At 35.9% G+C, this 27,162-nt stretch overlaps 1 protein-coding gene across 3 annotated transcripts in view; it reads right to left on the bottom strand.

Annotated features, from left to right (window-relative positions):
- BANK1 (B cell scaffold protein with ankyrin repeats 1) overlaps positions 1-27,162 on the bottom strand; it is a 282,885-nt gene that overhangs the window by 33,216 nt on the left and 222,507 nt on the right. For 2 of the 3 annotated variants that reach the window (XM_053557383.1, XM_053557534.1), the window contains exons 8-10: positions 19,347-19,425; positions 15,637-15,945; positions 8,092-8,397 (exon numbers count right to left, since the gene is read on the bottom strand). In XM_053557383.1, coding sequence (XP_053413358.1) covers positions 8,092-8,397; positions 15,637-15,945; positions 19,347-19,425 — 694 coding nt within the window. The remainder of the gene's footprint in view (positions 1-8,091; positions 8,398-15,636; positions 15,946-19,346; positions 19,426-27,162) is intronic. The other variant, XM_053557456.1, reaches the window with a different exon arrangement.

Below are 27,162 nucleotides of genomic sequence, written 5' to 3'. Positions count from 1 at the left end.
CATTAGAAATGGAAAACCAAATATTATTTAGATATGTACACTTATCATTTATGACCATTCTTGAACCTAGAAATTAAGTATAAAATAAAATATACTCAGGGAATGATCCTGTACAGAGCAGGCAGTGGTGTTTATCGCTCAATTAAACACCTTTAATTAGGTGGCTAACTGCATGTGCTGTTCTAGGTCCTGAGGATGCAAAAGTAAATAAGAAACAGTCACAGTTTCCTGACTATCCTCCCTTTCGGTGTATTCATTTAAAGAAAGGTCAACTGTGTCATTAGTGCCTATCAGTGAAAGCGGGAGGGGACCGCAAACCAACAGAGCCAGTGTCATAATCCAATCCCCTTTGCCCGATTTTCTCTATTTTGTTTCTCCAGTAAAAAAGCTAATCACAAAAAGGCAGAATGAGGTAAAATAATGCAGTGTCAACAGCCTCTTTGTATAGCCAGTAAATGTCAGAAACAGAATGTTCAAACCTTACACATAGTCACAGTGACTGGTCCGAAGCATAAAGAAAAGATGTTAGGTATCCTGTTTGCAAAGTGACCAAGCGAGATGGGGCACTTCAGTTAGATTAAAACCAACATTTCGTTGTACTAGCGACAGGTTACTAATTTCAACAAACTTAACAAATACAGGCCACTATATCTGAACAGGCACATTCAAAGTGGTTTGCACACAAACAGATAGCCACATCAAGCACATATTATAAAAGTCTTATATAAGAAAATAGTTTGTGGCACAGCAGACATATGTAGTTGAGAGTTATGGAGAATCTGTAAATGGTCAGCCGGAAAAAAAAAAGCCATATTAATATATGAGGTCACTGACATGGGTTACCCTACAGCTTACTGCTGAGATTGGCAGAGATAGGAAGTTGGAAAACACATTTCTGCAAAAGGAAATAGCATAGAAATTCTAATTCAATGGTGGTATCAATGAATGCTTTAATTTTCTAAGGAGAAAACATTAATTTTCCTTTTGTAATAGAAGCTTTGTTTGATAGAAACGTTGCCATTAAAATCCTTTCTCTATCCGAGAAATATTATTGTCATATTTTTCTACTTCTAAGGAACCAACTTTTTTCTGAAATCGAACACAAACTGGTTTTATTTGCATATAGGTTCTTTCTGATGCAAACATGAATATTCATAGAATAGAAATATTTATAATATAATCTAGAAGACTGAGTTATTAGGAGAGAAGACAATTGGTTTGTGGAACTCTCTGCGATTATAGCTTGAGGTCATTGCAAGGACACTGCAAACCTCCCCTCAGCCCTAGGAAAGCAGTCTTCCTCTGGTTAGCAGCCTAGCACTCCACTGGGAGTTAATTTCCTCCCATAAGAGTTTATGTAGGCTCATTACACCTCTTTTTATCCATTTGTATCAATAAGTGAATGGTGTAAATGCAGATATCACTCTAGTAAAAGGCTAAGAAATTTTTCTTTTGTTTCAAAGAGAAGTGACTTGTGTAGCAAGGAAGCCACTGGAAGACTCCAGAAACTGTGAGTTGACACTTTGGTTCATGGTCAGTGACTACCAGTGATTACCGTGGTTACTTCTATTGCAACCCTCTCCCGCCCATATTGGAAAATATTGCCATCCTAAGAATACCAGTGGGATCTTGATTTGCATTTGTCATATTTCACGGATGACAAAACTTGGCTCTAAATTTTTTTCTCCCCTGAGAGTAAAGATGAACTATCTGGTTATACTCACATTAAGCAAACCTCAAATACTAGTTCTGGTAATAAGACTCAAATTATACAAATGCAGATTGAAAATTCCAAAAGGACAGGCCTGTGCCCCTTTGTTTTAGATAGTGTTTGATATTAGTAGTTGATCCATACTACAGAAAAGATGATGTATTGGCATACAAAACCCTGAAGAGGAGAAGGGAAGAAGAAAAAGGCATCCCTCTCAGGGGAGACGGGGCACGTCTGCTCCCACGCCTGTGTCTACAGAATACTTTCCATCACGGTAACCAGTTTCCTGCACAGTACCCTGCTGCTGTATATAGTGGGTTTTAGTTTTCATGAAAACCCTGTGATGTACATATTACCATTCCTTTAAAAACCAAACAAAAACAAAAGAAGCAAGGTTACATGGCAATCTTAAGTCAAATTCAGTTCTGTCTTGCTTGACAGCCTTCACTGAAGTTCACTACACTATGCTGGTCCGTTAGGGGGGCTGTTCTCAATGTGCTGACCCCAGGAAGCATCTTCCTTTTCTATAACTGCTACTTATTGAGATTTAAAAAGAGTGTACACACTAGAAGTCCTGGTGGAAAACATTGTGAATTCAGGAGATGTCAGTGAGTAAAAGACAGTGTGTGTGGCTAGCTGTTTGATATGCCTATGATTTCACATCTTTAAATGACCATTCATTAAATATTTAAACTGGCTTAACATGGAAATAACCTAGGTCAGAGTTTCTCTGTAGTTTGATGAGACACACGTGGCATGATTCAGGTGACCTCTATGTTGGAACTTTAGACGGGATAATTCTTTGTTGGGGGGGCTGGTCTGTGCATTGTGAGATATTTAACAGGGTCCCCGGCCTCTACTTACCAGATGCTACTAGTACTAGCATAGTACCTAGTCATGACAACCAAATGTCTCTAGACATTGCCAAATGTCTTCTGGGAGGCGAATCACCACTAGTTAAGTACTGCTGCGGTAGGTCAATAAAACTTCTTACTAAAAGTACATTTAACAGCCAGTTTAGTACCATCGTATATTAAGTGGAAAAAGCCCAGAATTCATTCTGAAAGAAAATCCCAAGAGCTCCCGAAAGACAATTTAAGAGCTTGATAATATCTGCATTCATTTTCTCAGGTTATGCAAATCCTTTAATGTCAATTCACACCACAGTTGATAATTGCTTCCTTCCTATTTCACTAATGTAAAGGAACTGAACCCTTGGAAGAGAAGGCTGCAAAGTTCATTATTATTATATCAACACTCTAGCAGAGGACCTGCAAAGCCCCTCTCAGGTTTCATTCAGTGTTTGTGATGTTCTGCTGTGAGGACAGAAAAAGCAAATAAAAACATTAGGGTTATACAAGCAGCCCTGTCCCTTTCCATAGTCAGTATGAGCACAGGTCCGAATGATTGCTCCTTGCAGAGCTGCGCCAGCATACTATCAAGGAAAGGGCTGAGGCACGGAGTCACAGGAGAAAGGCAGGAACTCAAACACGAGGCTTACGGAGAGAATGGTAAATATGCCACTCTGTGCTCAGAGCACCTGTGATATACATATTATGTCCTGAATCTAAATGGTTTGGACAAGGTCACCCAGCCAGAGAGAGGACTTGAAGCACTTGATCTAAGACCTACTTTAACCCACTTCACCATATTTACTAATGAGACAGAGACCATTCTACCCTGTCACATTTACAATGACATGAATTAATTTTCCTAAGAGTTTCTACAAGGTCTTTTTTTTTTCTTTTTGCATTTCAATTGCATTGTATGTGATCAATTTCAAGTGCAAATGAATTGCAAGGGGAACATTTCTGAGAGCAACTGAATTGTACTTGACATTTTGGGGTCCCAGTAGCTAAGTACCTCTCAAAAAGGTCAGATACAACTTTGTGGCACTGCAAAATGCCAAGGGCAACTGAGTAGCAATTGGAAATTAAAGAGGAAATTATATTCTACCTCAAATCAGTCACATGGATTCTGAAGAAGGACTTTTGTTCTATTATTTGTGTCAGAGGGAAAAGGAAAATTGTCCACTGATGTTGAAGAATTTTACCCAATAGACATTCATCTCTTTGCATGATTTATGAATATTGTTTTACTCCCAATCTATGCCTTGCCAAGTGCTCATTTTCTTTCCTTGATTTGTCTTACATCAAGAATTCTGTCACCAAGGAAGACGACAGATTCATGTTAATTCCGCTGTATTCTTGAAGCTTAATGACCCTGATCCTTTTCAATATCTCAGGGAGAAAACAGTAGACAAAATATGATCTCTTCAAATAGATAAACTTCAAAAATTTTCTGCTTCAGAAAAATGAGCTATTCTTGTTGTGGTTGTTAACCTAAGATTAGATTTTGTACAACAGTAGTGGGATAAAGAAATCAGAAACATATCTCTTGGTAAAATGAACCAACATGGGTTCAGTTTTACATTAACAAGTTATACAGGGTGGCCATAGAGTTCATGTGCAATTCAAATAGTTATGGCCACCCTCGAGGGGAAGGTGATAGTGGTGATGGTGGAAATGGGGCTTGTCTCTCATAAATTAGACTCTGTGAAAGCCGTTAGAATGTTTAGTTGCATGTGAATATCCTGGTCTGGGTGAGGAAGCTGTGGCCTAAAGGCTACATGTGTCCCTCTAGATTTCCAAGTGTGACCTCCCGATCAAAACTAAATTTCATAGAACAAACCCCTTTTGTAAAAGGGAAATTTGCATTTGGTCATAAGGCCTGACTTGGGGATACTGAAGGTCACACATGGCCCCAAAGCCACATATTCCCATCCCAGTTGGAGCTTTGTCCCATTTTAGGTGAGCTTTTCTCTTCAAATTAGTAGTGTTTTAGACATAGGATGGCTTAAAATAAGACATTTAGGAATTAGTAGGATAATATGTTCTTCTGACTATCCATCAAAGTGTTAATAAAGTTTTCTATTTTAACCACATTGATGTGGATGTTATCAATTATATAATTTCATTCAGTAAATAACCATCGAATATGTATAGTATCTATTAGGAATTCAGCGCTAACCTTGGCACTGGAGATAGAATGAGGGGCCAAACCAGATGAAGTTGATCTCTCCCTCTCTGGATTTCATAGCTCAGCAGGTAAAAATAAGTATTAATGAATAATCCAGAAACAAATATATTTATTTGTGGTGCCCCAAGCACAGGCATGGGAACTAAACTGATTTGGGTCTGAATCCCCCCGTCCCTTTCCTCACCTTGGGCAAGACACTGAAACTCAGTGAACATCAGTTTTCCTAATTGTGAAATGAAGCTATTCGTGCCAACCATGGAGAATTGCTGCCTGAATACGAAAGTCTCATGAAAGAAGCCCACAAATAATCGTTACAAGAATTCAGTTAAGCCATTTTGTCCTGTTAGATTACAGGTTCTTACAGCACATTATCTTCCTCAATCAGAATCCAAGAAACAAACAGGCCCTATTTCTGTAACTTAAAGGTAGTTTATCAAAGTCATTGTCTGGTCAGAAACTGAACAAAGACAAGGTAAAATTTCCTTTAATTATATCAAACATATACTATATACCAGGTATTGCACTGAGTATTCATTAATTTTATCTTACTTAAAGATTATAACAATCTGTACAGTAAATGCCATTTTTATTTCTAATTAACAGAGAAAATCAGATCTCAGATATGAAGTTTCTTGGTGAGGCAGTATCAGCTGACTCTGAACACAGGTCTTTCTGTTAAGTCAAAATGGTTTTTCTGGATACTGCTGGTTTCCCTGTGCCTAGTCTCTTTGCTGCTATTTTCTTGAGTTTCTGGAATAATAAGGTAGGATTCTGCTCCCTCTACTCTTCCTCCATCTTCCCTGCTTCACATCCTTTACTTTTTGGCTGTGATGACAAACCACGGATATGCCAACATTCTGCTACCACTTTTGTGCTCTGGCAACAATTGGGGCAAATTAATGTTGTAATTAAATGAGTGACTTTCTGGGAAATAGTCACAATTCTATTTAATAGGTGTGCCTAAGAAAGGAAAATGAAAAAAAAAAAAAAAGAAAAGGAAAGATGTGATGAAAGACTTTTACCCTGTGAAAGGCAAAGAACATTAAGAAAGACTTAGCTGACGAGGCAATGTCTTGCTAATGTGAGAACAGAATGGTCAACAATCAATTGCATAAAAGAAAGAAGTTGGCAATTATACCTCAGTGAAACAGGAAAAAAAAAAGGAAAGTGACTTCATTTACAGTGTAGCTTTTGCTACTTATTTGGGGTATGGGGCAAATAATCATATTTGTTTTACATACTTAATTAAAAAAACAAACAAAACATAAACATTGATTCCTATTTCCATGTAATACAAATATCATAAGAATAAATTATATTGTATAATTGAATTCAAAAGATGTCTGATAAATATTGAAGGCTGGGTGGCGCCTGTGGCTCAAGGAGTAGGGCGCCGGCCTCTTCTACTGGAGGTGGTGGGTTCAAACCTGGCTCCAGCCAAAAACTGCAATAAAAACAATAACTATACATATATATGTATGTATATGGCTACCAGGCTGAGACTGAGGAGTGAGATAAATAACCTTTAAAAATTCTTAGAAACTCAAGATTTCTAAGATTCTTTAAAGTTCCTATGCATACATAGACATATGGGACCTATTATACCATTGACTGTAGGGAATTCACATAACTAATATAGAAGAACTTTAAGATCAGCAATAAATATGTAATTAATAAATGAACAAATGAGAAGAAAAGCCATCCCAATGCACTTATTTAACATGGAGAGTAGGTGAAAGCAGCCCTAGCCTCAAAGTCTTTCCTGGATACTGTGAAATAAGGCAGTCATCCATGATAGGAGACTTATTCAACAGAAAGAAATTGAAGGGGAGTAGTTCTGGATGTGGGACATAAAGCACAGTGGGTGGCAGGAGTTACACACGACACTGAAAACAGGAGAACAAGTTTAATTGTGCTTTCTCAATGGCAAAATTCCCAGTCTTCTTCCCACACCCTAATTTCAACATGCAGGCAACAGATATCCAAGTGTAGACTAGAGTTAGTTGGATTTTATTCCACCAACACCAAAAAGAATAGAGCTTCATAATCTAATATTTTGGGGTTATTCAATGAAGACACTAGTTACCTAACTCCCTATTACCCTACAGGTCACAAGTTAACAAGTAGTTTCCATTCAGGTTTCTGTGGCTTCATTTTTAAACATGAAAGCACAGCTAAGAATAGCCATATATCATGGATGTGTCAAATGTTATAGACAGAAGAAACAACAAATGAAGAAAACAGAGATAGTATGAGAGCGGAAGAAAAAAAAATCAAAACAAGAGATAATGTAAAAACTCAAATTGAAACAAAACAAAAAAGTAACACATATTGGATTTCACTTCTCCCCATCTGCCATCTCCCCCCCCAAGAGAAAAGAATGCTATTTAAATAAAAAAGGTTTTGGAAAGCAAGAATATGTCTTCCAATAGAAAGATGGGATGATAAAGCCAGAAAAGCAGGACAGGGTACGATGGGAGTTGATGTTTGTGATCAGGAGAAACTCTGAGAATTGGAGTGTAAAAGATGATGCATCTCTCCAAAAATTTCTAGAATATTACCAAATTCTTATACCAAGCTATATATGTATTTTATCTATTTCAAAAGTTCTTTTGGTGGATTTAGCAAACTTGTCAAAAAGAGAGTAGTATCTTAAGAGATCACTATAGTAATCTAAGAATTTCTAATTAAAGCTTGGTCTCTGCCTTCATAATTTAGGTAATTGTTCCAACTCACATTTTACTTTAGCTAAAACATTCATTTGTTATAGTTTCATAAACTTTTTATATTTTCTTGAGCATTATCAGCAGTAGGCCACTGTTAAATACGTATATTAAATACAACTTTATAGACAATCACTATAATTTCTTATACAAATCTCTCAGTATAAAAGCTTACATAATAGAGTGGTTTCTTTTGAAAATATGAAGTGCAGATGAGTAATTGTACTTCTCCCAGAGGACTGTGTGTTTCTTATGTGCTATATATTTAAATGTTCTTGTATTGCACATTATTTACAGGAGTTGAGCTTACCTCTTGTAAAATTAAAAAAGAGGTGGCAAATAGAATTTCTATATAAACACTATGGTTTCATGTTCCCTGGGTGGTTGGTCAAAATTCTCTTTCTTAATAAAAATAAGAAGCTAAATTCAATCCATCATTTTTATTTTCTTCATTCAAGAATAATGAATTTTTAAAAAATGGGCTAATATAATTCATCCATGACTTGAAGACATTTTTTAATCTTTGGAGTTTTAGAGCACTAATCATATCACCTTACATTCTTTCCCCCCATACACAAAACAACAACAACAACAACAACAAACAACCACAAACATTACCTTGAGCTATGTAAGGTGTGGTTTTCTCTTTTGGAGGGATATTTGTGGGTCGGGGTGTAGGGGCAGGAGGTCTATTGATAATGAAAGACCGACTTCCAGTTTTTTTCTTTATACTCATATTGGCCAGTATCATGTCGTATTCACTGTCATCTATTTCAGTGAAAGTGTATGGGTCTTCTTCCTCCTCCTGCTCCATTTCATCTTTCTTTTCTTCTTCCCTTTTAGATTCACCTCCTGTTTCTTGTCTTACACCTCGATCACACCAGGTTTGACTGCTTTCCATGTAGCCTTCCACCGTTGTCCCTGCTGATGAAAAATTTAGATCGTTTACTCTTCTACTAAATAGAATGCAATTTTATTGGTGTCCATCTATTACTTGCTTGAGCTTCTCTAAGTGATTTAGTCAAATGCCACGGGAAATAATATAAGAGATGGTGGGATTCTGTTCTCAGATAAATAATTTATACATTTCTCCATAAATTCCAAAAAAAGTAAGCTGTGTAAACTTACTAACATATCCTCCTACAGTTTGTAATTGTTAATTTTATTAAGAAAAATACTGTGTTTCAGACATTGAATAAAATACTAGCAAACTGAATTCAAAAATACATCAAAAAAATAATCTTCCATGACCAAGTGGGCTTCATCTCAGTGATGCAAGATGGTTCAACATATTGAAATCAGTAAAGTGATTCACAACACAGAGAGAAGCACAAACAGACCATACGAGCATCTCAATGAGGTGGAAAAAGAATTCAACAAAATTGAGCACATTTTTATGATAAACCCTCAACAAAGTAGGTATAGATGAAATGTATCTCAAAATTATAAAAGCCATATATGGCAAACCCACAGCCAACATTATATTAAATGGGGAAAAGTTGAAATAATTCCCCCTAAGAAATGGATCAAGACAAGGGTGTCCTGGTCACCTTTGTGATCTATTCAACACAGTGCTGGAAGCTCTAGCCAGAGCAATCGGGAAAGAAAAAGGAAAAAAGGGCATCCAAACTGGGAAACAGGATGTCAAATTATTGCTTTTTGCTGACAGTATGATCGATGATCTTGTATCTAGAAAACCCCAAATATTCCAGTGGACTCCTAGAATTGATAAATAAATTTAGCAAAGGCCTAGGTTACAAAGTTAATGTAGATAAATCACAGATATATGTATATAAATCAGTAGCAATTCTATATAATAACAATCAAGCTGAGAGTCAAATCAAAGACTCAGTATCACTTACAATAAATACAAAGAAAATAAAATACCTAGGAATATACTTTACCTAGGAGGTGAAAGATCTCTGCAACAAGTACTGTGAAACACGAGGAAAGAAATCACAGGGGACCCAAAGAGATAGAAAAATATATCTAGCTTATGATGAGTGGAATTAACATTGTTAAAATGTCCATACTATTCAAAGTAATTTATAGATTCAATACAAAATACCAACATCATATTGTACAGATCTATAAAAATTAATTCTACACTTTAGAACCATAAGGGAGCCTCAATACCCAAAGTAATCTCAAGCAAAAAGAACAAATCTGGAGGCATCAGAGTACCACCAGACTTCAAACTATGTGACAAGGTTATAGTAACCAAAACAGCAGGGTATTGGTATAAAAATAGAGACAGGGAGTAATGGAACTAAATAGGAAACCCAGATATAAACTCATCCTCCTATTGGCAACTGGCAACTTTGATAAAGCAAATAATAATGCACACTTGGAAAAAGAAGTCCTGTTCAATAAATCATGCTGGGAAAATAGGATGGCCACATGCAGAAGAATTAAACAAGTTCCCTCTCTTCCACACTCAAAAAAATTCATTCAGGATGGAAAAAGACTCAAATGTAAGGCATGAGTCATAAGAATTCTACAAGAAAATGTAGAAAAACTCTTCTAGATGTTGGCCAAGACAAAATATGAATGACTAAGATCCCAATGACAATCACATAAACCACAAAAATAAATGAGACTTGATTAAATTAAAAAGCTTCTGTATAGCTATGGAAATTATCAACAGAGCAAACAGACAACCTACAGAATGGGAACAAGTATTCGTAAACTATACATCTAATGAAAGGCTAATAACCACAAACTTTAACGAACTCAAGCAAATCAGCAAGACAAAACAAACCCTGCTTCAAAGTAGATACAAGACATTAAGAGAAGCTTTGCAAAAGAAGATAGACAAATGCCTGATAAACATATGAAAAAATGCTCAATGTCACTAATATTAAGAAAATGCAAACTAAAGCCACAACAACATACACATATTACCTTACTCCTGTTAGAATGGCTTTATTAAAAAGTCCAAAAATAACAGATGTTGGCATGGATGCAGAAGAAAGGAATACTTACACATTGTTTTGGGGACTGTAAAATTAGTAAAACCTCTATGGAGAACTGTATGGAGATTCTTCAAAGAACTAAAAGTAGACCTACCATGTGACCCAGAAATCCCACTACTGAGTATCTGCCCAAAGAAAACAAAATTATTTTATCTAAAAGACACCTGCACTCAAATGTTTATCGCAGCACAATTCACAATTGCAAATATGTGGAATCAATCTGAGTGCCCATAAATTCCTGAGTGGACTAACAAAACATGGTCTATGTATATCATGAAGTACTTACTACTTAGCCATAAAGGATGAGTTAATGACTTTTGCAACAATTTGGATGGAACTGGAGACCATTATCCTAAGTGAAGTATCCCAACAATGGAAAACCAAACGTCATATGTAGACACAATTAAACTGGAACTAACCAATAAGTACATGTATGCACAGAGGGAAATAAAATAAAAAAAAATAAGCAGGGGGAGGTGGCAGAAAGGGAGGGGAAACCCTCCCACCTAATGGGTACAATGAACACTATGTGGGTATTGGGCAAACTCATATCTGTTACTCAGCATTACAAAAGCTATCTATGTAACCAAAAACATTTGTATCCCCTTAATACTTTGAAATTAAAAAAATATATAGATTTCTTTGAAAACATAAATATTTTCCACATTTCACATATATATACAAAATGAATGATTTAGTACCAGGGCATTGAGTTTTAAATCTCAGCTTCAAACTCTAAATGCTTTGTAAACTTCTATTTTTCATGCATAAAACTCTTTATTTTTTTTTCATTTGAAGTCATTTTACCTTTCATATTGCTTGTGCTAGATGTTTCGCCTAAAATTAAATTTCTCTAAAAATGACAGGGGGAAATGGCCAAAGGCACCATCACTTTGTTTCTTAACAGTTAGTCCCTGGGTATGACAAATTGACCTTCAAATATGCAACTCTTAATTTCTACAAGCCATTATGAATCTAATTCAGAGATAAAGGACACCAAAAGTAAGGTTCATGCCATAAAGACAGCAAGGATAATCAATGGTTTGAGAATTAATTTATATGAAAAGAACAAAATCATAGGTTTCAGAATTTTTTTATATTCAGTTAAATCTTCACACATTTTTATAAGAATGTATTAAGATATTTTAGTATCAGTTATTTAGAAGACAAAGATATGATATGTATATATATTTTTCATATTTTCATCACACTGGTTAACATAGCCTTCCTGGCATTTTCTTAGTTATTATGTTAAGACATTTATATTCTACATTTAGTAAGTTTCACATGTACCCTTGTAAGATGCACCATAGGTGTAATCCCACCAATCACCCTCTCTCCACCTATCCTCCCCCCTCCCTCCCTCTTCCCCTTCCCATATTCTTAGGTTATAACTGGGTTATAGCTTTCATATGAAAGCCATAAATTAGTTTCATAGTAGGGCTCAGTACACTGGATACTTTTTCTTCCATTCTTGAGATACTTTACTAAGAATATCTTCCAGCTCCATCCAAGTAAACATGAAAGAGGTAAAGTCTCCATCTTTCTTTAACGCTGCCTAATATTCCATGGTGTACATATACCACAATTTATTAATCCATTCATGGATCAATGGGCACTTGGGCTTTTTCCATGACTAGATATGATATATTTTGATTAACACATCTATTGGAAAGAAGAGTTTTTATGTCTCTTTAGCAGGCCAATGAGAATTCCATCATATCTCTTTCCTTCCTTCCTTCCTTCCTTCCTTCCTTCCTTCCTTCCTTCCTTCCTTCCTTCCTTCCTTCCTTCCTTCCTTCCTTCCTTCCTTCCTTCCTTCCTTCCTTCCTTCCTTCCTTCCTTCCTTCCTTCCTTCCTTCCTTCCTTCCTTCCTTCCTTCCTTCCTTCCTTCCTTCCTTCCTTCCTTCCTTCCTTCCTTCCTTCCTTCCTTCCTTCCTTCCTTCCTTCCTTCCTTCCTTCCTTCCTTCCTTCCTTCCTTCCTTCCTTCCTTCCTTCTTCCTTCCTTCTTTCTCCCCTCCCTCCCTTCTTTCCTTTCTTTTTTCAATTTGCTCTTTGATGAGTAAGAATCTGACTTAAAAAGTTGTTTACTTATGGGGATTTTAGTGAAAAAACTAGAAGTGAAGGGAAAAAATAAATAGTAGGGCTTAATGAAAGGATAATTATTATAACAAGATTCAGTAACTGTTATAGGTAAGTTTATGAGGAGAAGCCAAGATAATTTCCCAACAGAGGTTTAAATCCTATTGTTTTAGTTAGTTCAACCTAAGTATTAATCATCTACATTCCTTGCCAAACCTTAAAAATCAACCACAACTTGCCTTTTCCCTGTGAAGATTTTGACTTTATGACTTCTTTTTCACTGACAGCATCACAGGTGAACCCAGATTAAGTGTGTGGGAACCACTTTTACAGTGTTTCATTTTTAGTGGAATGTATCAGCTCCATTACTTTTATTAACTGATTTCCTGAATTGTTAACTGTTTCCCCACTTACCCCTCTTCCCAGCTATTTTTAACTTTGGGTTTTTACTGGTAATATACATTTAACTTTTTATTTTCCAAAGTGTCTGATTATGCTTTTAAGTTAAGGGTGGGATTTGAGCCTTCCCAATTCAAGTGGTACATTAATAAATAAACATTAAAATAAATGACTTCCATAATTTCAACGTTTAAAGTAATTGGGGTAAGAGTATGTAAAAAAGAGGAGTCCTAAGGAAGTCCCTTTGAGGCCCTTGACACATTCTAATTGTAGGCTCTGTGGTCTTGGGTTTGAGTCAAAGAGCTATCCAATAGATACTTTTCAGAATTGTTGTGTGGAAAAAAAAAGACAATGGGCTCTTTGTGAACTTCAAAGTGTTCCATGGTGTTCTCTATTATTAATTTCTCCAATGACTAAGTCCACGAATCCATTATGAAGAATTTGATGCATAGGACATGGAAGAGATGGACTTTTATTTATCTTTTCAGTAGCTTGAGTGCTGGTAGAAGCTACGTTTTTGTTTCATTTTGTTTTGAGATGAGGTCTCATAATATTACCAGGGCTGGAGAGCAGTGGTATGAACACAGTTACTGTAACCTAGAACTCCTGGGCTCAAGCTGTCTTCCCACCTCAGCGTTTTGGAGTAGCTTAGATTAGGCTATACACTACTATGCCTGGCACAGCCACACTTAAAGAATAATTCCTGAAGGTATTGCTAGCTAATATCAAAAAACCCGTGCAATGTCTCTGGCAGGAAATAAGTGATAGCTTGGAGCCCTATTTTTAAAGACCTTTGTCTAACAACTGTAAGAAGAAATGTCTGTATTTTATTTCACACTCACTTCCAATATCAGGTCTATGAAAAGATGAGATAAAAAGTAAAACTGCAGGGCAGTGCCTGTGGCTCAAAGGAGTAGGGCGCTGGCCCTATATGCCAGAGGTGGCAGGTTCAAACCCAGCCCTGGCCAAAAACTGCAAAAAAAAAAAAAAAGGAAAACTGCATATAAAATGTAGTTTTGAAATAAAAGGAGTGGGTTTTGTTTTATTTTTCTTTTTACATTTTGTAGTTTTCAAGAGATTGGTGATCTGAGATTGCGTTTCTGGTCTTAGATATCTGATGAACACTCCAGGAAGAAGAGTTTTAGATCTGCTAACCAACGTATCATAGACAGAAACTTACATTGGAGAAAAACATGATTCAAGATCACTTCCTTTTTGAGATTTAATCTGACAGAAGACAACCTTGCTTTGAGTCTCACTTTGTCATCCTTGGTAGAGTGCTGTGGCATCATAGCTCACAGCAACCTCAAACTCTTGGGCTCATGTCATCCTCTTAACTCAGCCTCCGAGTAGCTGGGACTACAGGTTCTGCCACCATGCCCAGCTATTTTTAGGGCTAGGGTCCTGCTCTTGTTCAGGGTGGTCTCAAACTTCTGAACTCAGGCAATCCATCCTCGTCGGCCTTCCAGAGTGGCTAGGATTACAGGCGTGAGCCACTGCACTTAATAATTACTTTTATTACATAAAATTATTCAAATCTGAAAAAATGAAAAAAAAAATCCCAGTATTTCGTTGTCAGGGTACTATGTTTTCTTCCTCCTAAAACATTAGCATATCTACTTCATTGAGGTGTCTGTAAGAGCTTGAACCTGGTTGGTAATCAACAATATCTGTTGAATGAATGCATGCAGGAATCAGGAGTGTTCATTAGATTTCAATACTTTCCGTTAAGCAATATTTCCCATCCCTAAATATATTGCATAACCTTAGCAAGACTTATGTTGATAAATATGAGCCTTAGCAGAGATGATCCTCAAGGATACAAATGATAAATTTCATTACTACAAACTTCACTTTTCCAAACAGTATTTATGTACTTTGTAGCCTTCTAGGATGTGACAACTAAAGTACACTGACAAATGGGGGTTTGGTAATGGAATTTTTTTTCATAAGAACATTTTATGAATATGGAAAGCAAACATAAAATAATGATCAAATGTGCATGATAATTAGTGACTGGAAGAGTGAGACTGGAGCTGGAAGTTTTTCAGGTTGTTGTCAACTCCAGGCAAAGAAGGCCAGTGTGGAAGCTCGTCACGCTCGCCAGGCTTGAAGATGGTACTTGCTACCCTTGCCCTGCATGCTCTGGTTTCTGCACGTGGTTCAGGTGCAAGGGCAGCTGTGTTAACCGCGCTTCCATGTGGCAGTAGACTTTGATCTCAGGGCAGGGTTGGGTAAACCTGTCACTACTTTGTTCTCCTACAGCTACCAAATGAGAGTAGTGCCCAAGGTCATTTGCAAATTGTTCATAAACATTAGCCTTTCCTTCTTGGCTAAAGATGAATAGCGCTTTTAAAAAGCAATGTTGTCATTTTCTTTTCCACGGGATATCACGGGTTCATTTTATATGAAGAACTACAGACTCCTTCCAAATTTTATTTCTTCACTTTCTTAAATGAGAGTTTATTTTGGATGAAAGGATGGGGACAGAGGGAGGGTAGGAAGAAAGGAAGAAAAGAAGGAAAGAAGGAAGGAAGGGAGGGCTCGAGAGAGGTGTCTCCTTTTTTAATTTCCCAGACCCTAGTTATTAAAGAACAAGGGAAAAGTTGCTCTTGGTTTCAAAGGCTCATCTTTTCTGTATAAATTCCCTTATACATCCCTTTATCAACCTTTTTATAAAGCGTTTTTATTTTAATCTGAAACTTACCTTGTACATTGAAGTTGGTTTTTTCCAGTTGGAAGGTGGTGGGTATGGGTCGCGGTGGGGGGAGTGGTGGTCTGCTGCTCACAAGTGGCTCTCCTGAAGTCCCTGCTGGCTCAGCTCCAGGAATGAACACATACAAGTCATCGTACTGGTCCTCAGAACTCCCACTGCCAGCCTCTGGGGAGCTGTGTGCAGCCTCCTCATCCGATCCGCTCTCTTTTTCTTTCCGTGGAGTATCAAGGGCCTCAGTGCCCTCTGCACTCTGTGTGTGCATCTCCCCACCTGGGTGATGAAATCCCGGGTGCTCTGTGGCTGTTTGTGATAAAGATTGCATGACTTCATTTAAACACTCCATCGAGAGGCATTTCATATTTGTAAATTTGTAAAAAAATAGTAGTACCATTAATAAAACTTTTATGACCTGATATAGCGGAGAGCTGTCAAATGCACTTTTAAGTGAACAGTCATTTCCATCTGGGCTTTTAACAGTCAAAGCTGCATTATTTCTGGCTACATCAGTATGTGACACAGTCATGCATGTAATGAATTATAATTCTTTAGAGTTATTGTTTGAGCAGATTCACCTATATCTGACATATCATTACATTTTTCTTACAAAACAGTATAACTGATCCAATAAAATAAGTACTAAGTGATAGGAAAGGTAAAGATTAGGAAGAAGAAATAAACCTTGACTTGCTTATAAACAATGATTGCAAATTAATCTCTGACTTTTACTTAGTTATAATTTTAATATGGATCTATTATGCGTGTTGTTATAAATGCCACAATAATTTTATAATGTATTATAAAAAATTGGTTGCAGATACTACATTAATTTTAAAAACATTACTTGGGACAAAGAATAATATTTTTTGATGGAGAAGGTATCTAAATCACCAATAGTAGGTAAATTTTTCTGAAGTTCAGTTCTCTCCCGTATAAAATTCATTCTATCCCAAATTTAACCAAATAACTCAAATTTCCTCCACTGAAAGAACCATTGACATCATTTGCATTTATATCACACACAGGAAGTGCTCTTTAACCACTCAGGAAGAAAGTAGAAAGAGGAAATCATAACAGCAACTACATCTTCAAAAACTTACATTGAATATTCTTTATGATAAAATGTCTCTAAATAAAAGATTCAAAAATATTTAAAACAGGCTTTTGGAATGCCTCAACAGACTACCCCCATAACAGACTTCAGATTATGCAAATTGCCATTGTCAATGCAAATAATTGTATTGAAATGTTGCTAAAGTAGGATATAGCTAAATATCCTCAAACATCAGAGTGTAGAGAAGGATGTTTTTAATGAAGAATTACATGATAGGACATTTTCTCCAGTGGGAGAAAAATGAATCATGTGAACAAATCCTGCCCATAATGGTACACATATTACTATATAAAATTCTTTTTTATTTTTCTTTTTCAGGTGAGAAAAAAGACAATGCTTCCAGTATTAAAACCAAACCAAGATTCTTTAATTACCAGACTGGGCAGAGCGGATGGACATTCATTTTTGCACAATCTATGCACACAGATTTCATCCATCTTTCTACCCCACACAAAAAACCTGAGCCTGAAAAAAAAAGAATGTCTTGAGATATTGATGGGTAGATGATGGAATGACTGAAAAATTACTGCTCAGGCTAGCAAAGAGACTTCACTGTTCTTTCTGGGCAAATCAGTTAACTTGGAATTACATTCATAATGTAGGAAATTATCTTTAGCCACACTTTCTTTTATGTATTTAGTATTTCTCAACACTAAGTAAGCAACAGTCGCTCCACTCTACTTGTCAAATACACCCAGACGGGAAATGCAGCCCTGTAAAGTCGGGTTTAGTGGGTCAGTGGGGGATAGCATGTTTCACAGTAATGAAAACCTGCTGATTGCTGGTGTTCACTCCCTGTCTCAAGGAAAAGCCTGGGACCTTAGTGTGTTTCATACATCAGAGAGTTCACAGTTCCAAATGGTAGAGATGAGATTTTTCTTTACAAAACACTGAACATTTTTTTCTTATTATGGTCAATTCTTTTGAAAATTAAATATGATCAAGAATATGTGGTCATTGTTAACGATGGCCTTTATTACCATTTTTATTGTCGTTAAAATGATAAGCTATACAACTTTCAAATGTGGTACATTAATTCATTAATGTAATACTTAGCATTTTGGGGTATTCCACAATAATGTTTTAAGGTATTTACTAAGTGTGTTAGTTAAATCATTTGATTGCATTTAATTTTGATTTGTAGGTCAGCCTGTCATTTGAAAGACTTTGGTCAATAATGTTTAACTGACTTTAACATTTAACTGACTATGTACTGTTATTAATGTCGGGGATACAACAAAAACAATAAACAAAAAAGTTCTGATCTCCTTAAGTGTATATTTTAGAAGGAGAAGACAGGCAATTAAACAACAACCAGATTAATAAAATATAGTGCTAAATGTTGATAAGTGCATTAAAGAATAACACGGGAAAAGAGAAATGAAAAGCAATTGTAGAGGAGGGGGGTCATATTTATGAAGGAAGAAATGATGAAGCTAGCCATGTGGATATATGGAGGAAGTGTGCAGAGGAGCTCGGTGTGTGACATATCACTATGGCCATGAACAAGCAAGGGTGGAGTCAGGGATGGGACCAAAAAGATTATTTAGGGACTTGTAGGTGAAGATGAGGATTATGAGTACAACGGGAAAGTGTTGGAGGATTTGGAAGAGAAGCGTGATTATTTCCTTCATAAAGCACAGAAAATGAAGGACACCAAATGGGCAAGGTGCTATTATAGAGTCTTTAACAGTAGGACTAGTTTAGACTTGGATAATCCTTAGTTGTGAGAGCCTATCCTAAGCATTAGAAGATATTTAGCCTTTCTTTCTCTGCTGTGATATTGCAATAATCCAGAGAAGAGCTGATAATAGTGCAGACTGGAATCAAAAATAATGAATGAGGACAGAAATGGTTAAATGTTGGCAACATTTTGAAGGTGATAGTATTTTATGACAAATTGAATATGGGGGAGGTAGAAAAGTAAAAAGCCAAGGGTAGATCCAAGAATTTGAACTGACTTGAAAAAAAAGGAGAAAGGAATTTTCACTTACTGAGTTGGGAAAGTCAGCACATAGAGAGGTTTGGGAATGGTGGGACTTAGGGTTTTCAAAAATAGTGTGTCTGTGATCCCCGTCATCACTAGTAAAGACATTGAGCCCGTTACTAACCAAGGGGGAGCATTTATATACATGTAGGAATACTCTTCATTAGTCTTCAGACATGAGAATACAGAATTACAACTCTTCGAGCTGGCAGGACCTTAGAGAACATCCTAGTCTAACCCATCTCATTTCATAACTGAGAAAACGGAGGCTTGCAAAGACTGTGGTTATGTTTTGAAAAACAGAAAACAAAACAAAACTAAAAAAAAAAAAAAAAAAACAGTTGCCAAAAAAGAGATTTTATATCAACTGGTCCTGTGCATTCTCTGCATTCTCTTTGGGTAGTGTTTGATTATGAAACCTAGAACTTACTCCAAGTATTTAAATTAGCAGTACAATGTGGCGGTGTCTCTACTGTAGTATAAAGACATTATGGACATTTAAAGACATTCAGTTAACTGCCTTTTCACATTCTCTTCACTCTTTCTTTTCCAGTTACACACACCATAAAAGTCATTTATACATATAACATATGGAAAACTTACAAGGAATATATGTGGAAAATGAGACAATGTCCTGTTCATAATCATTTTCTTGCTCATTATTTCCTCCAATTTCTTGGATCTGAAAAAAAGAATGTAATTTTCAACAACATGCATTAATCTTAATAAATCTGTATTTGATGCCCATGGAAACAAGAAATTTTTAAGTTTTTATTTAAATACTTCATTATTATACAGTTCTCGTATAATACATAAGTACCCAATGACTAAAAGTACTAAAAGTGTAACTGGGGAAACAGAATATTTTGTAATAAACAATAACTTGATTTTAAAATGAAATGTATTGCAACTACTTTAAAATACAGGGAAAGATAATCGCAAAGTTTAGGTGTAATAAAGAAGTTCCAAATAAAATTAGACACAACTATTTTTCTTAAAAACTATGAGTTTTGCTCTCTTTTAACACTTCGGTATCTTTTATAGTTCAAAAGATATGCTTAATTACATTAAGTATTACAATACAGTGAAAGACAATAAAATGACAAAGCGTTTTCTCTCCATCTTTAAAGAGAAAAACGAAACTGAGTAAAGGTATTTCTGTTTATTTGTCTTTCTGAAATCTGTTCCGTTATATGTTCTTAGAACAAAAAGTTCACTGGGAAAGAGCAGAAATCTTATTGCCCAGAATGTCCAGTCTTTGTTTACAATACCTGAAGGTGACATGGAGTGTATGATTGTGAGTGTAATGATGTTCACTGAGAAAGTGGAGCAATAAAGTGTCAGTTCTATTTGTACAAAAGTACCTGGGGAAAGGGATGGAGCTTTGCTGCATTTGACACAGGTCATGTTTTTTTAACCATGACCTTCAACTGATTAGTCAAATGACTTATGTTTTTGTTCTTAATACAATTCGTTGAAATGATTAGGCTATGTGCTATGCATTTGGAATGTCCCTTTAAAAATTAGGAGCATTCTTTGTGATGAATTGGAAAACTAAAAAGTAATACAAAGGATTAATGAAACCAAAAGTTGGTTCTTTGAAGAGAGAAATAAAATTGACAAACTTCTTGCTGCTTAATAAGTAACAGAAGAAAAAGGACCCAAGTAAGCTCAATCATAAATGAAAATGAAGATATTACAGATGAATCTGCATAAATACAAACATCATTTAGGAATACTATGAAAATCTCTATGCACATAACTTGAGAGCTTAGAGGAAATGGAGAAATTCCTGAAAACCCACAACTTTCCAAGACTCAACCAGGAAGAAATAGAACTCCTAACCAGATCAGTGATGAACTGTTAGATTGAAACAGTAATAAGAAATTCCCAACAACAAAAAAAGCCCTGGACAAGATGGATTCGCAGCTGACTCCTATCAACCTACAAAGATGATCTGGTATTCATACTACAGAAATGATTCCATAATACTGACAAGGAGGGACTCCTCCCCAACTCATTTTATGAAGCCAGTGTGACCTTAATACCAGAGTCAGGAAAGAACATAACAAAAGAGAAAACTATAAACCAATATCCTTTATGACTACAGATGCAAAAATCCTTAACAAAATAGTAGGACAGGACAGGACAGGACAGGAAAGGAAAGGAAGAAAGAGTTCACCAGGGATACGCGGGCTTTTATCACAGGGATGCAAGGATGCTTCAACATATGTAACTCAAGAAATGTGATTCACCACATAAACAGAAGCAAAAACAAAGACCATATGGTCATCTCAATAGATGCAGAAAAAGCATTCAAAAAAACTCCAGTGCTCTTACATGATTAAAACAACCACTCAACAAACTAGGCATCGAAGGAACATATTGCAGAAATTAAAAAAGCCACAAATGACAAACCCACAGCCAGCATCATACTGAGTGGGGGAAAGTTGAGAGAACTCCACCTAAGAACTAGAAGAAAAAGCACCAAATGCCCATGGTCGCCCCTTCTATTCAACATAGTGTGGAAGTCCTAGGCAGAGCAATCTGGCAAGAGAAAGAAATAAAACCTAACCATAGTGTGAAAGGAGAGGTCCACTCAGTCACTCCTGCTGATGGTATCATCTTGTATCTAGAAAATTACAAAGATTCCATCAGGAGAATACTGGAATTGATAAATAAATTTAGCAAGATTTCAGGATATAAAATCAATGTATATTAACCAGTAATATTCCTACATACAAATAACAGCCAGGTTGAGAGTCAAATCAAAGACTCAATGCTATTCACAACAGCTGCAAAGAAAATACAATATCTAAAAATGTATCTTATCAAGAAAGTGAAAGACCTCTACAGGAAGAACTATGGAACTCTGAGGGAAGATGTCACAGAGGATATCAACAAATGGAAAAATATATCATGCTGATGGATACGTCGAATCAACATTATTAAAATGCCCATACAACTTAAAGAGATTTATAAATTTAATGCAACCTCCATCAAATTACCAAGGTCATACTTTACAGAACTAGAAAAAAATAATTCTATGCTTCATTTGAAACCAGAAAAGAGTCTGAATAGCCAGAGAGCATGTGTGCAGAGAGGGAGGTGCAGCTTGGTGAGAATCAAACAGGGGGAGGGCAGGCAGGGAGGGGCAGGAACCTACCTAACGGGCACAGTGAACATTATTTATGGGATGGGCACACCAACAGACGGGACTTAGGCATTACACAAGCAATCCATGGAACCCAAAACATTGGTACCCCTTAATATTTTGAAATAAAAACTAACATTATAAGTATCCATATTAAAGAATTTATACATTTACAGCTTAGGTATGCAAGAATATTTACCTGCATGCCAAGTTTCACCAATTTAGTTTATTGCCCACTTTGGCCAAGGAGAGCCCAGAAAAACTCATTGATTTTTTTTTTTTTAAATTTACAAAACTCTGTTGTTATCTAGAGAAAAACCACAGCCCCGATTTCTTATTGGAATTTCGAAAGTAAACATCTTTTAAGCATTTTTTTTTTTTGGTGATTCTGATGTAGTAACTCATTTTATACTTACATAGGATTTTCCCTTACATAGGATTTCCACTGAATGCTTACCTGAAAAATCATGTAGCTTTTTCAAGACGGGTTGACATGATTAATATTTGTATCTTTAGTATTAGAATCATTGTTTGATATAGCTATTCTTTTTTTCCAATTAGCCTGACCTACATATTTCATAAGATAAGAATATATTTTTTAAAATCCATAGTATTCTCAAAACCAGTTCCAGGAATTTTCTTACTAATTTTATAACATAAATGGTTTTCAAAGACTTCAGGAATTGTGCAAACTTTTTACATATCATTCACAATCTTGGTCATTATGAGCTCGATATCACTATGAATTAATAAGAGACACTGGGAAAATGTAAGTGAATATACAGAGGTTAAAACCTAATGGAGCCAATTATTGTATCATAACTTAAGCCATATGACATTTGTACAAAAAAATAAATCTCAATCCCAAGAATGTGTGACAGGGACCTGCCTCCAATTAAAAAAAAAAAAAAGCTATTTGACTAATATGAGCACTTTTGCAAATATTATGTGCAATCCATACTTTGTAGAATCAGGCTAGGCAGAAACTAATTGTTTTCTTAAGAATAGGAGAAGACGATCATTACAAATATTTGTGCTAAAAAACAAATGCTTCTTATTTGGCTTCCTTAACTTATAATCATATTTATTTTGAAAAGCATGCTAGATCTAATGATGTGTTAATAATGCTTTAATAAAATCAATGATGGCTTCAGAGACAAGTTTCATGGCATTCTGATATCTAATCTTTTTAATTATTGGCTGTGTGGTACTGTGGGCTAAGCATAGACTTTGAAGTCAATTTTAGAATAAATCACAGCTCAGTTATTTATTAGCAGTGTGATACTGGGTGAGACTCTTAGATATTAAGCTTCAATATTTGACCATGAAAAACGTAGACCGTAATAAATATATCACCAGTTTGCTGGCACGATTAAGCTAGAATAGTGTATGGAAAACCCACATCACATGCATCACACAACAAGTGCTCAATAAATGTAATATGTATATGTTGGAATTTCCTTCATTACATAAAATAGACATCTACTTTTCAGCCAGCATGATTTCTTAGTCTGAGACAGGAGTTTGACTTTCTTTAGTCACTTGCCAACTATTTTTGTAGAACTATTGCATGCTAAATACTCTGTTAACTATAAACAACCTTACAAATGCAAACAATGTAACCAGATTGTATTCACCTTCATACTAATCTGAAATATAAAAAAGAAAAATAGATACAATTCCCACTCTCAAAAATATCACATTTTAATTTTTCAATTGAAAGAGGAAGACAAAATGATTAGAATATAATATTTTATTTCACTACAATAAACTCAATCTTTATAGATGAAGTACAGAATCAAGAAATATATAATCAAGGCAAAAACCTTATTCATTTGCTTTTGGGTGAGGAGACTGTATTAAAAGAATTATCTTGGTACTCACACTGAGTCTCACTTCTCTAAATGAAAGGTCAAGATTAAATGATAAAAGTCTGCTAGTTAAACAGGCTTAATGTAATATTTTGACCCATAGATAGTCCTTGAAATCCATAATGTTTAATGAGATTAAAATCATACATTAACAAAGATAAGCTGAAAAGAGAACTTGTTGTTGATTGGGGTATATAAAGCTCCACATGGCTTTGGCATCTGGTCCTGTACAAACTGATCATAATATTCTTATTTTGAGGACGTGAATAAAAACAATCTTCACATGGCAGTAGGTATCTAAATCATTTTATGAGACTCTAATTGGCCCAACTCTTACCCAATTTTCCACAGTGTTGATCTGAAATGATCTTACCAGCTTTCAAAGCACATGGTAGTCTGTGGGATGAGGATAGGAAGACAAACATATGTCTGAAGAAGGAAAAATTGACCTTGTGAGATTTAATCTCACCACAAATGAATACACTAAAGAACATTAGATGATATTCAAATGAAAATAATAAAGATTATTCTTAATAAATGCTAAGAATAATGACCAATATTAAAATAAAGCCATGAAAAACAAGAAACATAGAATTCCCTGAAATAAAATTTTCAAGGCATGTTGTGAAAGTGTGGTATCTGAGCTTCAGTGTGTGTCCTTAGGCCATCTAGGGATATGGCCTAAAGGCAGATTCATATGATTTCCCATAAAAGTTTCTGTTTATATTATAGGAATTAAAATGCTGAGTAAAAAATTAAATAGGAGCTCCATCCACAGTTGGGAGAGGAAAGAAGAAGAATAAAATAGAAGTGGAGCTGTTTAACTCAGGGAAAGTCAAAGTGGATGTTTTCCTTGGTATGGGTAAATATTTCATCAGAATAACCTGAGTATATTATGCTGTGCTTTTTCAGACATAATCTTCATTAGTGGTAAAAAGACCCTATGCATAGGTGAATGAAGTCTTCTTTGGCACAATTAGAAATTCAAGTTTTTGATTGTCACCACCAAGGCCAAATCTGGTAAAGATGGAGGAATAGATGCCAGAGGGACAAGAGATGGCTTCATCCTTGTATTTCATACAAACGAACAGCAGTCCTGTTGAAACCTATTCCCTCAAGCTTAGGACAAAAGAATTGAAAATGGTTAGCCTTCAAAGCACTGATGGAAGTTTGGCTTCTGTAACTGGCACATCTCTCATTCTGACCTATGTTCATTCCAGCCCTTCTCTCACTCTGTGGCCACCCTCCAGCCCACCCGTCAAGGTGGTGACCCACAGGGTCCCTGGTCCCAGTGCTGACAGCTCTTGGCCTCGATTTATGCCCATGAGGCAGTTCTAACTACCGTTGGGCACCTGCCACTTTGAACGACATTCTAGCCCTATATTGACAGTGTTTGTTTCAAACTCAACATAGTTGTGGTTGCATCTGTGAGGTATCAACACTGATACTGGGGGCATATAGGTATTTTAGTACTAAATCATATGCTGATTCAATATTAAAACAATGTGTCACACTAAAAATGTAATAGGTTGGGTATTTTTTCAAGCAAAAGCTGCTTTTAGATGTAGTCTATGGTCTGTACTGGCCAATTCACTGTATGAACTGGGTTTTCCTACGTTTATCCTTGTCTTTCTTTTCTTTTCATAGAATATATTCCTGACTGATTTTATTCATTCTGCTACCTTTAACACACATCTCTATTCTGATCACCCCTAGACATGTCTTTACCTCTAAACTCTTCTGAGGACTAGATTCCAGGATTCAGAAAAAAGTTACAGTCATGGAAGCAAAGGGAAAAAAGAAAAAAACCTGGAGTGAGCTAGATCAGAAAAACTAAGGGAGAGGATTCTCTGTGGATCAAGAGTGGAAAAGCACAGCTCTGAAAATAACTCATCATATCTTCCAATAAAAGTCACTGCTGACCCTCATGAGGGGAATTAAAATGGAATGGTGTGAATTTATACTGGCTTGTAGAATCTTAAAAAGTTAAACTGGAGTAAAGATTTGAAGGTACAGTGTATTGAGTTTTTTAAGGAACTGTAATGTAAAGTAGGGATATTGGGTAACAGTGCTTAAGATTCGTTTTTTGAAAACTGAATTAAAGATGCCGGAGAAGTAGTGCTTTATTATAGGCAAGGGATTCAGAGCTCACATGCACAGCACACTGCATCAGGCAATGCAAGATACACAGATATGAAAGTCTCACGATCCCCAACCTCCAATACCTTACATCTAGTAGGGAAGACAACGTAAATATGGAAAAATAAAACACATTTCAAAATATGCATACACTTGCAATATGCTATAAGATAGACATATGCAATAATTTCCACCGTATGGCTAGGACAGAAAATTCCACAGAATAGTTGGTATTCAATCCAAGCCTCAAAGGACACATATGGTTTTATTCCATAAAGAAAAAAGAGATACGAATTACTGGTCAGTGGAGGAGCATGAACGAACAGCCGGAAGACTTGGTGAATGGTTTTAGCTGATTGGATCATTGCATGAAGAGACGTATTTGAAGACGTGGTGGTGCTTTAAGATTTTACTTTATTGAGTTTTAAATACTTTGGAGCATGTCATTATTTCTTAAGAAGTGGGAAGTAATAATTCCTGCCTTTATTTCAGAAAAATAATTCTAGAGTAATTCTGGGTAAAAGGTAGAGAAGGCTGTTTGAATGGCCAAAGTGAAGGGCAATGAGAATTGGTGAAAAGTGTTTACTGGAGAAGGCAGATATGAAAAGTATACCAGAGAGGGTGTGGGCAAGATTTTTATAGCCTTGATGCCAAAGGCTGGAGGACAAGACTCAAATATGACGATGTAAGTAAATTTCTGTTCAGCTTAATGTCTGGTAACCAGTTCTAATATCTACAAGTTTCTTTTTCCAGACACTTTTCCAAAGAACTCTTGTCACTTACAGATGAGGGCACTGATTAAAAACACCTTTCCTATGTAATTTGAGATGAAAGCCTGAGGGCAAGAAAGGAAATCTACAGCTGAATTCTCTTTTGTTCCTTCATGAAACTCCTGGGAATATGGAAATGTGGGCTCTAAAATGGTGAGTCTTCCAAGGTCTTTATGAAGTGATGAAGTTTACCAACTTGAGAGAACAGAAGGGAGTTAATTATATCGTGGCCAAGTGAACTATTAATTTGAGGAGCAAGACTGTCAACTGTGAAAATCCACTAATGTAATACAATTGCAAAATGGTAAAGGGTCAGAATTAAGTTATAAAGATCCCCAAAAGTGCTTAGATACAAGCAATTGAATCTCAAATCGTAATTATATTTCTTCAAATATTACTATATTCCTTCCTAAAAATGAAAATAATTTAAACAAATTTACCACAGAATTAAATGGATTATTGTGTATTAGGCACTTCTGAACAGT

The sequence above is a fragment of the Nycticebus coucang genome, chromosome 1, assembly GCF_027406575.1.
Source record: "Nycticebus coucang isolate mNycCou1 chromosome 1, mNycCou1.pri, whole genome shotgun sequence".
In the NCBI taxonomy this organism is placed as follows: domain Eukaryota; kingdom Metazoa; phylum Chordata; class Mammalia; order Primates; family Lorisidae; genus Nycticebus; species Nycticebus coucang.
Note: the sequence above shows the minus strand (reverse complement) of the source record. Positions and strands in the feature narration are given on the sequence as shown.